The 12,396-nt window shown below is 49.0% G+C and overlaps 4 protein-coding genes across 4 annotated transcripts; 3 read left to right on the top strand and 1 right to left on the bottom strand.

The window, feature by feature from the left end:
- Positions 1-167: 167 nt before the first annotated feature.
- FPRO_03226 (uncharacterized protein) lies at positions 168-721 on the top strand (the record flags this gene model as incomplete). The annotated part of the gene is made up of 2 exons (XM_031226585.1): positions 168-219; positions 291-721. 2 exons carry the CDS (start codon positions 168-170, stop codon positions 719-721), a joined length of 483 nt encoding a protein of 160 aa, XP_031077107.1.
- Positions 722-1,678: 957 nt separating this feature from the next.
- Positions 1,679-2,699, bottom strand: FPRO_03227 (uncharacterized protein; the record flags this gene model as incomplete). The annotated part of the gene is made up of 4 exons (XM_031226584.1): positions 1,679-1,895; positions 1,951-2,048; positions 2,152-2,356; positions 2,434-2,699. The coding sequence occupies 4 exons, from the start codon at positions 2,697-2,699 to the stop codon at positions 1,679-1,681; spliced, it is 786 nt and encodes a 261-aa protein (XP_031077106.1).
- Positions 2,700-7,890: 5,191 nt separating this feature from the next.
- Positions 7,891-9,116, top strand: FPRO_03228 (uncharacterized protein; the record flags this gene model as incomplete). The annotated part of the gene is made up of 2 exons (XM_031226582.1): positions 7,891-8,965; positions 9,016-9,116. The coding sequence occupies 2 exons, from the start codon at positions 7,891-7,893 to the stop codon at positions 9,114-9,116; spliced, it is 1,176 nt and encodes a 391-aa protein (XP_031077105.1).
- Positions 9,117-10,256: 1,140 nt separating this feature from the next.
- On the top strand, positions 10,257-12,230 carry FPRO_03229 (uncharacterized protein; the record flags this gene model as incomplete). The annotated part of the gene is made up of 2 exons (XM_031226581.1): positions 10,257-10,379; positions 10,434-12,230. 2 exons carry the CDS (start codon positions 10,257-10,259, stop codon positions 12,228-12,230), a joined length of 1,920 nt encoding a protein of 639 aa, XP_031077104.1.
- Between the last annotated feature and the right edge of the window lie 166 nt (positions 12,231-12,396).

Raw genomic sequence — 12,396 nt, 5'->3', positions numbered from 1 at the left:
TCTTTAAAAACTGAGGTGGCTAGAAACAATCAATTCAAAAGGAGCACTCGTGGCATTTACAAGGTAGGACTTGTTCGAGCACATTCCTTCAAAATTTGTCGAAAAGTTCTTTTGAAGATTCATTTGCTGATCAGTATCAGGCAGCCAAATCTCGTAAAAACGACAAGATGGCTTCGGCCGAGGCTTCCAAGGCTCCAAACAAGGTATATGGTACCTTTAGTAAGCTGCCTGCTATTTCAGAAGGTGTGGTTTTCACAAAATGTTACGAATATGCGACTAACACTTCCCAGGTGCTCGTGTTGAGAAACGGCCCCTAACCAGGCGCCAGCCGCCGGCATCATCCAAATCTCGCATCATTTACGTGTCTTCAAGGACACCGTTTATGGCTGTGGTCAAACGCGCCCGTAAACAGCTTGACGACTCACTCAAGACCACTGGCGCAGCACCCAAGTACGCGTCCCTACATTCGCGTGTTGAGGCGCTGCAGCGTAGCAGCGGTGGAGATGCAGGCAGTGCTGCCGTGACACTCGCAGGAACGGGTAGAGCCATTGAGAAGATCCTCGCGGTCGCGAGTTGGTTTGAGCAGGAGGGAGACTGTGAGGTGGAGATCACAACAGGAACCGTCGGAGCCGTGGACGATGTGGTGGCCAGTGGAGACGAGGAGGACCAGAGTCGCCTGAGGAAGCTCAGTTGTCTGGAACTCCGGATTAAGCTCAAGTGAGTCAGGTCCGTAGGCACGGCGATAAGGATTCAGGGACACGGCAGCAAGACTGTGTTGCATCAGATCTACAAGGGCAAGTAACCTTGCATGCGAATCCTGGATTAGCATTGTGTTTTGCTGACACTTTCCCCATAGAACAAAGTCCACGGCGTCCGAGTCGGAATGCGCGGGTATGCACAACGGCCACACAAAACAAGCCAATCTGACAGTATCGAGATCTAAGTTGACTTAGATGATTGAGGAGTTGAAGGCTTGGGTGGGCCGCCGATCCGGATAGTTTGGGTCAGCTCGAGAGACAGTGATTATGAATCAATGAGCCAGAGCCAAACCAGAGGCCGTCTGACCTTCGGGCGCATTCATAATAAGCAATAGAAACTTGGTGTGACCGACTGATCAAGAATTGATCCCTAATAGCCGCCAGAGGAGGAGAACGTTCTTGCTTGATAATGATATGTCGAAAACCCATTCTCATGACACCGCCGGTGTATCATGGTCCGAGCAAGAGACCGACGTGGGTACCGGGTGGAATTATATGCACCAAAATTGAGATGGGATGTCAGCTTGTCGTTAAATAACGTTATTTGGTTCTGAATAGACAGGTCATTCAGTTCACCACTACCCAAACAAATAAGGATTAAGGAAGAGATGGGAAAGTCTCAAGATCCAATGTCTACGCCGCTCAATGCATCGTCATCATCCGTCCATTTCCTCATATTTGCTAACCGGGTCAAAAATTGACTCGGCTGTTATTAAAGACCAACTCCTGTGGTGCGCCGAGGGATCCGCTATCCAGTCAGGATCCCTTATGCAATGCTAAATATGTCGTTTCTGTCAAGTCAAGTCATTCGGATCTCTCGCTTGCTGGTGATTTGTGATTTTTTATGTAACACGGTAGGCACTGCGTCTTGTGATTAGGCACGCCCTTGTAAGATGGGGACTATGACTCAAGAGAGGGACTTACTCGATAACCAAGTGCTCGCCACGCCAGGCACCACTGGCCACCCATAATCCACAGTTGACGATTTCGGCGTAACGCTTGTCGGATGTCTTGAACGTCGCGAACATGCGGAATCCATATCGCCGTGGGTCAATGTCCTTGGGGGCCCGAGGGCTTAATAGAGTATCGAGAACATCTGCAGGTCCTGAGAGGGAACCGCGAGTGCGCATTTCAAGACTGGCAAATGAGTTAAATCCAAGTCTAGTGACTTATAAGAACTCCCAAAACTTACAGTGCAGGCTGCTCATCACTTGTCTGGACGACAAAGGCGCCCTCAACAAGCCTCATGGGCCTAAAACCGCGTGCCTGGCCAAGATCATATCCGCCTGCCTATACACCACACATGAAATCCTCCTCGGTCAGCCACGAATTGGATAAAAGCGTAGAATTCTAGAAGGGGTTGGGGGGGCGTGTGAAAAAAGGGAAAACGCACAATGACGCGGCCGTGGCCAAAAGATCCGGACCAAACACCAGCGGCGACAGTGGTTATCTCCTTGGTGTTGCCCGAGTCAACATGGACAGCCTCTTGATTTAAACGAACAGCAATTCGAAAGTCAAAATCGAGGGCCGGCATCGGAAAGGCGAGTCCAGGGCATGGGAAGTGGTTCAGAGAGCGTTGGCAGGCCTCTTCAACGGTTCTAAGAAGTACCAAAGTATAGTCAGTAATTCGACGTCCGGTCCAATTCGGTAATCTGAGATGATCCTTCCAACTTACTTGCCAGGTCCCTCTCTACATTCGCGCTCAGCCTGAACTCTATATAAAAGACCTCCGTCGTTAAAACATCCACCTCCTGATACAGAATCTTGTGATTGTGCGGTCGGATGGATTCTCGTGTCCCACTCGGCCGGTTTGTTCTGTTGCAGGCATTCTGAAGCCTGGTAAAAGGGAGCCGAGTGAGGCATGCATGTGGATTCAGAAACATCGGTGGGAGCAGTACTGGTAGGTAACGAGAATGAGAGAGTATCGGTTTCGGTCGCCATGATTTAGCTGTTTTTTTGGTGTAGATGTTGAAGATGAAGCGAGTATTGAATGAGACGCCTTATGGCTGTCTAATGTCGCAATATGAGAATTCGGGTGTGCTGGAGACCTTATGATATCATCTGAATACCACCGTCGAGTAGTTGAAAAGGATTGAAGGCTTGTGAAATTGACAGGACAATTTGAGTTGGTGTATATAACGTTATTGCTCGCGGATATGGAGGCGCACTTATGGCGGGAGCGGCAACTATATATGATTCCGTCGGCTTCGTCTGGCTTGTGTAAGCGGTATGTGGATGCAAGTGTCGCAATCCCCGAACTCCGAAGTGGTCGAGGTTTATTTCGAGTGTTGGTCAGATCGTGTTCGTGAAATATTACAAAGTCAATACTAGAGATGAAATGATGAACTGCAAACACACAAGAAGGCCGGGGCGAGGCAGGATAGGATCAGCCAAGGTATTTAACATGGAGATCAACACCACGGATAACGAGATCCAGCCATTATTATTACCCAACCCATGGCATGCTGTAAAAGTGTGTGAGTGCTGTATTCAAGCTAGGGGGGGTGTGTAGGGCGTACTGTATGTAACTACAGACCCAAGGTACACTACATTTCAGCTACAACTTGTACAGCACAGCCAAGTCCAACAAGGGCGTGGCTCTGGCCTGTTTTGTCATGCTTGCAAATCTCCAGTTTCCATGGACGGGTTTAGGCCTCAAGTCCTGCGGTTGTACTGGAGCTTGCGGATAAGGCCAAAGTTCCAACTCACTACTAAGCAGAACTCCTACTGTACAGGTGTGGCTGACCTGTCCACCTCAGGGTCCAATTACAGGGCAATTCGTACCTGTACAGGAGACTATATCCGCGGCTTTAGAGGGCGCGCCCCGGACGAGACAAAAAAATGTGGGTTAATCGAGATCATGTTAAGGATCAGACCCGACAAGACGGAAAGCTTTCGTTTTGCAGTTAGTGTACTAACTATTCCTCGAGGTACAGGTATCACTACATGCAGCTATACGTGACCCCAGATCTTGACATGGCGAGTTAATCTGGCTTTGGAGGCATTTCCCTATTCCACTCACAGCGGTCAAATGCCTTACAAACAGTGCCTACCCGAGCCGAAGAGCTCTGATGATTATACGCTGCTGGTCTTAAGTCCGCCGAAAAGCGGGCATTTCGGCATCCTCGGTCAGTTTACAACCACCGAAAGGCCGGGGTGTGGCAAGCGAACGACGATAATTAATCAATTAAACTCTGATCCGTGGACACTTGGGAGAGTAAGCCAAGATTGGTCTTTTCTTGGAAGCTATTGCCAATATCCATTGTCTATCTAAATCTGAATCCCCTTCGTTGTGGCGGCTGCCGGCCAAAGAGCAAAGCCCGTTGTGTCAGAATCCGGACTTTGGAGATGCTGGGATGACAAATTGAAGGTTCGTTAAGTCCACGATTATTACCCAAAAAGGAATAAGATCATGATGCAGCCGCTAGGGCTGTGGGATCCGTCATCATGAGGAGGATTGGTCTTGCAGGTATCGGTTTGTTTGTTTATTTTGTTTTGTCGCTATGAATATCATGCTGTTGGTGTACTATCGCTCACCCATCCACCAGTTTTTTATTACGCATGGTAGTACTCGATAACGCACATCTGCATGTTGTCAACCTATATATTATGCAGATCAGAGCTTCTTGAGCTCTTATGTCGCACAACATGCTCTTCGAGGATGGGGGCGGGGGAGCTTGCTTTCGACCTCTCATAGCTAGGGTCATCATGATTACTCTGTGCCAAGAAAAACCTTGCCCTCCATCGAGGGTGACATCCAATTCAAACGTGGAGGGCTAACCTACGTCGAGCTGCAGACGGAAAGGGACGACGGGATGCAACATGATAGGTTGGTGAAGATCATGTTGACCTAGTAAGATCTTGAATTCCGAAACCACCAGAAACCAGAGATTGTACCAATTCACAGCTCCGTTCAACGTAGTCTGCGGATTTAACAAGAACGGTGCATACGGGCCGCTGGTCACGCTAAAGTCAAGATACTAGAGAGAGCACCAAGACAACTACCTAACTAGGGCGTGCGGTTTTTTTTTTTTCTTACCGCGCGCGCCCTATGACATGTCCTGCAATAGGCGTAGACATGGCTTGTCAAGAACACGATATCGGTTCCGAACCTAGGTAAGTCACCCTTGAGAAGCAAGAAAACATTAAACCTTGATAGAAGGTGTTAAAATAAACCTAGCAAAAGATGTCCTGAGTTTAGTAAAGATATCCTAAATTTATGCAAATTTACCTAAGTCTTTTTGTCATTTAGGATAAAGGTCCTGAGTTTCCTTTTCTCCCCTAACTCGCTCCCTCGGCAAGTTTGTAACGGAATTTTCGGATTCGTAAAGAGTTCACCGTCAACAATGACTTAATCCCGGGCTTAAAATCGGCTTTGGCCTAAAAAGCTGATTAACAAACAAGAATTGTTGGAAATCCGGAATTGTTTCTGCGCGCGTCCGCGATAGACTCAAGGAGTTGCTGAACAAGCATCACGGATTTAGTGCTTCGTCAGCAAAGCATCGGGGTTTATATTGAGCTGCAGATGGATTTTTGGGCTGACGCTATGGATTCTATAGATCCTACGACCACCATGGATATGTAATTATAATTTACAGCAAGTCCGAGCTGGCCGAATACAGTCTGTAAAGGTCCTTTTCACAGATTACAAGGTGAAAGAACTGCTTAACAATGTTGGACAAGCCATGTTGGCCAACAACCTCGAACGGTGTTGTAATCGACGGTTCCAATAATGTAATGTCTTGCTGGGAAGATGTGATCCGAACTTGGCTGCGGCTTGTCGGCGTGGAGTAATTAAGTCAACCTTGGCTTTCCTGGTGTCATTCCAGTTCGTATCTCACTCAACCTCATCTATCAAGTGATACGGAGTAGACCACAAACAAAGGCCGAGGTACTGTGAAGGGGAAACAATAAAACTCTGACCCTTTGCCAAATGATAAAAATTGTTAATCTCAGAGCCTCCTAATTATAGACTAAATGCTCCTGATCTTTCATCACACAGACTATCTAGAGCATGCCTCTTCAATGTTCTGGAACAAACAATACTACCGTTGCTTGAGTCTCCCGCCAGGAATGAAACAGACGAGCTCGGCACTTGAGACCGAGATGAGAACTCAGTCAGATGTTTGCTCACCTGTGCGAAACGCAAACTGCTTCGCGAAGTGCACACAGATTTTCCTGCTACACAAGATCCAGGAACGGTCGCCAAATCACGTTGTATACCCATGCCGAAAGCCAAATATTTCCTGGTTCGCTCATGACGAAGAAGCGCTGATTTTTCCGTCCCTCAGGGGCTTTTAATATGGACCCCTTAACAGCAAGTCTCCGCTCTTTTCACGATGATCGTGGTCCTTTGATCGCCGACACGCAAGCAGGTTGGTTCCATTGTAACAGGATTCGACGCAGCGACTGAGAGGCTGTAACAAAGATGCTCCGCGGACAACCCCTGCCCTCGCCTGTTTCGAAATCTCCAACGTAACGCTAGAAAAGGCTTGTTCTGCAACCTTATTCGAAAGTGGCACTGTATTTCGCGATCAACAGTATGCGTCACTTGGTGAGACGAATTGCGATCCAGGATATGTGCACCAGCCCGGCAAACGGCAAGCCGCAACTCCTGACGGGTTTGATTTTCTGTCTGGGCAGTCTAGCTCGCTCTGGCAAGCCAAGTTATTGCACCATTGTTGCACCTTGTGCCATCAGCGAACCGTCCAGGTAACATATCTGAATCGAGATGAGGGTAGATCTTGATTGGATCAAATTGGTTGGCGGGCGCATTGCTGTGTCTGCCAAAATTGTGATTGGGACAAGCTTGTTTGACTCAATGGACAAGGATGAACTCTGTCGAAGTTGGGTTTGTTTATCTCACAATGTCTTGGCGATGATAGCCTCGTTGCTAGCAATATGTAAGGTATTCTTTTTTCTAATCAAATCGTATTGGCCAAGAGGCGTCTAGAATCTTACTCGCTTAGTTAGTAGTTACTACATAATAACCCCCCTGTGGCTGCGCATGTTACAGTGTGCTCTCACGTTGTAAGAAGCGGCTTCTTCCAGACGGTTACTCCTTACATCCAGCTTCATCCACCATGGCAAGTTACTGATCATAGTATCATCAAGTTTCAGGGGTAACTTGTCCTCAACGAGACTTATTGTTCAGGCGCACGAAAGCGGGCCGTCCGTGTCACTTCCATCAATAGTAACCTCTGGGCTTGCGCTGGCCTGGCTGTGCTTGCTGTCATCATCACCTTCCTCGTCCCATCTTAGCTCCTAGATCCCATGTGGGAAAACCGAAAACGTGAGAAAAAGATGGCCGCGTACTCCGTGCCTTCTTCCGTTGCAGAGGTACTTATCCAGTAAGGATCTCTCCACGTTCCACGTAATTGACGACGAGTGGAGGCTCAGACTTTCCCTTACATCTTTGCAATATCATCCTCTCTTCAAAACCCTCATCAAACAACCCCCATTTTGTACCTTTTTTATTCCCATTCTCCTTAATAACTACCGCATCGAGCCTAAACTTCCTGATACCAATCCTTGACCAGATAAAGGCCGGTTCCTCTTCCACTTGCAATTCATCTTCACCTCTCTCCTTATTGGCCGAACCTCCTGCCAGCATATCAGCTGCTCCGCTTCGCGACCGCGCCGTTGGTGAGCTTACTGCGCAGCTACTGTAGCATACCGAAATAATTGGATTGCGCCGCGACCTCAATTTGTCCAGGGTCCATCCAGTTTCTTGACTTATCCGCTGCGATACCTTAGTTAGCAGGTGTCAGCTCCACCGTCTCCAACTGCGGGCCCCTGGCTTTGGGGATTCATCCCTCGCTCGCCTCAATTTGACTGTTGTCCACTACGATCAAGTTATTTGGCCGACACACATTTTTCCAAACTTCTTCTTCCTCTTCTGTCGCATTCACCTGCTTGCTTGTGTTTGTTCCCTTGTTGATACTGGCTTCTGCCTGGCCACGCTCGCTTTTCTATGCTATTATAGCACAGTCCTTTCGTTTCTCGACCTTCGCTTCCTACCCCTGTCCCTTATCCTGGGCCTCGCTCCTTATCAACGAATTTCCAAAAAAGACTGCGACTTCGTACATACCTGGCGTTACGATACCACAGTCGCCTTGCAGCCGCCGTCGCCATGCTCAACTCTCGCCGCGCCATCGTGGCAGCGGTTTTCATCCTCACTGTTTTCTTCCTGTTGACAAGGTCTCACACAACAACGCCTGTCGTCCCAGCTGCTAAAGATGCTGCTGCTACCGCCGTCGACACAAGCAAGAACGATGCCCCTGCCTCGAACCAAGCCGTGTCACCACCACCCGAGGAACAAAAGGAGATGGAGGTAAAGGAGCGTCGCACGCGGCCTCGCATTGACATGTCGGGCATGTCAATTTTTGAGAAGCTCGAATACGCCTATCCTTATGATGTTGCGACCAAGTTTCCAGCTTACATCTGGCAAACGTGGAAGCAAAGTCCTGATCAAGGTGATTTCCAGTTTAAAGACCACCATGCGTCTTGGAAAGAGGAGCACCCTGGTTTTGTCCACGAAGTCATCACCGACGACGTTGCCGTTAACCTTATTCGCTTACTCTACGCCACGGTTCCCGAAGTCGTTGAGGCGTACCGAAGCCTCCCCATGCCTGTCCTGAAGGCCGACTTCTTCCGTTATCTGATTCTCTTCGCGCGAGGCGGCATCTACTCTGACATCGATACATATGCAATCCAAAGCTCGGTGAAATGGTTGCCTGAACAGATCCCTCGCGATACTATTGGTCTCGTTATTGGCATTGAGGCGGACCCTGATCGCCCCGACTGGGCTCAGTGGTACAGTCGCCGTATCCAGTTCTGTCAGTGGACGATACAGGCCAAGCCTGGTCACCCTGTTCTCCGCGATATTATCACACGCATTACCAAGAAGACATTAGAATTGAAGAATCAAGGCAAGCTGGAAAAATTCATTGACAGAAACGTTGTTGAGTTCACTGGCCCTGCTGTATGGACAGATGCTATCATGGAGTACTTCAATGATCCAAGGTTCTTTGATATGTCACAAAGCAAGGGCACGATCGATTACAAGAACTTTACTGGTATGGAGACGAGTAAGCGAGTGGGGGATGTGGTTGTGTTGCCTATCACAAGCTTCTCACCTGGAGTGGGACAGATGGGCGCAAAGGAGCCTGACGACCCAATGGCTTTCGTCAAGCACGACTTCGAAGGTAAGGAATCTTCTGCTCATGACAGACCAACATTGGCTAACCGTAGATAGGAACATGGAAACCTGAGAGCGAGCGCCACATGGGCGAACAGCAGCAAGAGGGACAGCCCGCGGTTCAGGCACCCCAAGCACCCCAAGCGCCCTTGCAATAACATTATGATCCGAAGCAGAACCACAACCACAACCACGATACCTAATGTTTAGCAACGACTATGAAGATTTACTTCTCGAACCTGTACATTTCAGCTGCTACTCTTTACTCTTTTCTAATGACACACTCGTGTCCATTTCTGGGCTGGTTTCCGCATTAGCTGTTGTTCGAGCCAGGGGCCTATCAAACCCTGGCAGTTGCATTGCGATGGAAGAGATATAAAAAGTTTGAGGGGAACGGTACTAGACTCTATTTTGTGTATGAAAGATATCGCTAGGAAAGTCATTTGTTGCGCTTTGGGATAGATTTGTTTCTTGATCTTGTTTTTACCGCATCGTCGCCCACCTGTAGGCAACCACATGTCTCGTGGGCATTGAAGGAGAAAGGAGTTTCTCAGGATTGTCGATTGAAGGATGAAGCGAGCAAGCATATACCAGGAAATCTCACACAAGAGCCAGATTTGTTCAAAACATTACATTTGTAGCTGTGGCATGTGATTGAAGGTGCTGACTTCACAATTCACAGCGGGACTCGGACCGTGTATTTCAGTACTACGCTACTGCTGCGAACCAACAGGAAACCGCCAATAGCTACCTATTCGGAGTCAATTGGGTTCACGGCTCAAATATAGCCGTTGTTTCCGCGGTCTTGATGCTGAAATAAATGGGCTGCTACAGTGAATAACCGCCCCCGCATTTCCCCAGGTTTTAGTTGAAAAGACGGCACATGATTGGTTCATTATGTTGAGCCGCTGAGGGGTTCGGACTCCCACTCCCGCTGCCGTTGGCAGTCAGTGAATAGAATGTGGAGAGCTGACGGAACTGGAAGGAGCAAGAGCAGGAGAGGATCAAGGACGGTGGATATGGAAGTGGAAGGAGGGAGGTCCTGGCGATGATAGCCGAGGATCATACGCCTCAAGGTACATCCTTATCCATACTTGGGTACCTAGGTACCTAGTTTCCAAGACTGAAGCTCTCACAATAAGTCAATCTCAGAGCCGGTGTATGTGTGCATGTCCCTCGCCTCGCCTCGCCTCGCAATTGCAATTGTACATTAAACCGAGAGCCCGCCTCTCCCTGTCCTACAAAGATCTTCTTCTAAACTCCACATCCACAGCAGGCGAGTTATCACAGCTTCCACAATGCAGACCATAATACGTCAGAGCTTAAAAAGAACACATCTATCCTCAAGAACAATCCTCAGAACATGCCAAGTGAGAACACTTGCTACATCCAACCTAAGCATTCGATGGGGCCCCAAAGAGGTACGGCCTCATCAATACCTTATGCACCCAGAGAGTATTGCTAACATATCATAGCCTCCTCTTTATAATGGCACAATCCCAGAGCATTTTGCCTCCGTTGTTTCAGCCCATGGAGATCGCGAGGCTGTCATCGCTCGTTCTCCAGGCCCTAATTCCCATGAGTCGACACTGACATACTACGCCCTGGACTCATTATCAAACAGCCTCGCACATTCTCTCTCCTCACTCGGCGTGCGAAAGGGAGACTGCGTGGCTGTATCTCTCGGCAATGGCCCTGAATTCGCAGCTTTAACATACGCCTGCTTCAAACTTGGTGCTATTCTCGTGCCGCTGAACCCAGGCTTCAATGAGCAACAAGTAGCCGCAGCGCTGAAACATCTATCTGTGGAAACGCTCATTATCGGTGCTGTGACGGATCTGGCTTATAAGCCAGGAAGGGGCCGAAGTAACCAACACTTGCTCCAGAGCATTGTGGGAGACGTATCCGCGTCCAAGATCCAGAGCGAGACGGTCCCCTCTTTGCGTAACGTTGTGGTGCTAGATAACCTGGCGAGCCATCCAGATATCAAATTCGACCTCAAATCATGCCGGGCCTTCACTCCCTACCAATCTCTAATTGACGGCTCAGTTAACACAGTAAAGCCAGACTCTCCTCTGAAGCCAAGCGATGTTATCAACATTCAATTCACATCGGGCACGACCTCGCTCCCAAAAGCAGCCATGCTCTCACATCGCGCAATTCTGAACAACGGTGCTTTGATAGCGCATCGAATGGGTCTCCATGCCGATGATCGTATCGTGGTCCCTCCACCGCTGTTTCACTGCTTCGGTTGTGTGTTGGGATACATGGCTACGGCTACGACAGGCGCTGGTATTCTTTTCCCTAGCCCTGCGTTTGACCCTGAGGCTACTCTTCGCATGTGTGTCGACCATGAAGCTACGGGTCTTTATGGTGTGAACACCATGTTCGTTGCTGTTCTTGAGGCTCTGGATCGAGGCAATGTCGTCTCACAACCACCTCGTCACCTACGCAAGGGCATTGCTGCTGGCAGCAGCGTCCCTCCCTCTCTCATGAACACATTATACGAGCGTCTTGGTCTCCAGGATCTAGTTATCTGCTATGGCCAGACCGAGACAGCTCCCGTGAGCTGCATGACCAGCCCCTCGGATCCTTTCGAAAAACGAACCTCATCCATAGGCCGCGTCATGCCTCACACAGGCGTCAAGATTGTCGATCCCCTCGATCACAGCAAGATCCTCCCTATCGGAGAACGAGGCGAACTTGCTGCAGCAGGCTATCTCGTTATGGAGGGCTACCATGGGGATAAGGCTCGAACAGCCGAGGTCCGTAAACCAGATCCTGAAGACGGAACAATATGGATGTACTCTGGTGACGAAGCCGAGATGGATGAACAAGGCTATGTGCAGATTACTGGCCGAATCAAGGACCTCATCATCCGTGGCGGAGAGAATATTCACCCGTTAGAAGTGGAAGACTGCCTTCTGACGCATGAAGGTGTACGGGAAGCCAGTGTCGTGGGAGTTCCTGACGAGCGATATGGCGAGGCAGTCGCTGCATTCGTTATCCCTGCGCGAGGATGGACACCTCTAGATCATATGAAAGACACAGAGGAGGCGCCCATTGATAAAGCAATCGCTGAAGAGCCAGGGACTTTGTCAAGAGACGGGTTAAGGCAATGGGTTGCGACAAAGCTGTCCAAGCATCTCGTGCCCAAGTATGTGTTCTGGATCGATGAGTATCCCAAGACACCTAGTGGAAAGGTGCAGAAGTACAAGCTCAAGGACTATGCGAAGGAAATACTAGGAGACGAGAACAAGGCGGCGCAGTGATGAAAGGTTCAATTAAAGCAATTCATTGCATTGACAGCGTTATATAATCGAGGTATCATTCGCAAATGGGCTATCTTTCTTCTCTTGCAATGCCAAGCAGACAGATGATCAAGTGTTCCCATCCAACGTCTTTAGAAATCGTCAAAAAAGCACTTTTTTTTCGTCT

The sequence above is a fragment of the Fusarium proliferatum genome (assembly GCF_900067095.1).
Source record: "Fusarium proliferatum ET1 genome assembly, contig: FPRO_scaffold002, whole genome shotgun sequence".
Taxonomy (NCBI): Eukaryota; Fungi; Ascomycota; class Sordariomycetes; order Hypocreales; family Nectriaceae; genus Fusarium; species Fusarium proliferatum.
This window is presented reverse-complemented; position numbering and strand designations above follow the sequence as displayed.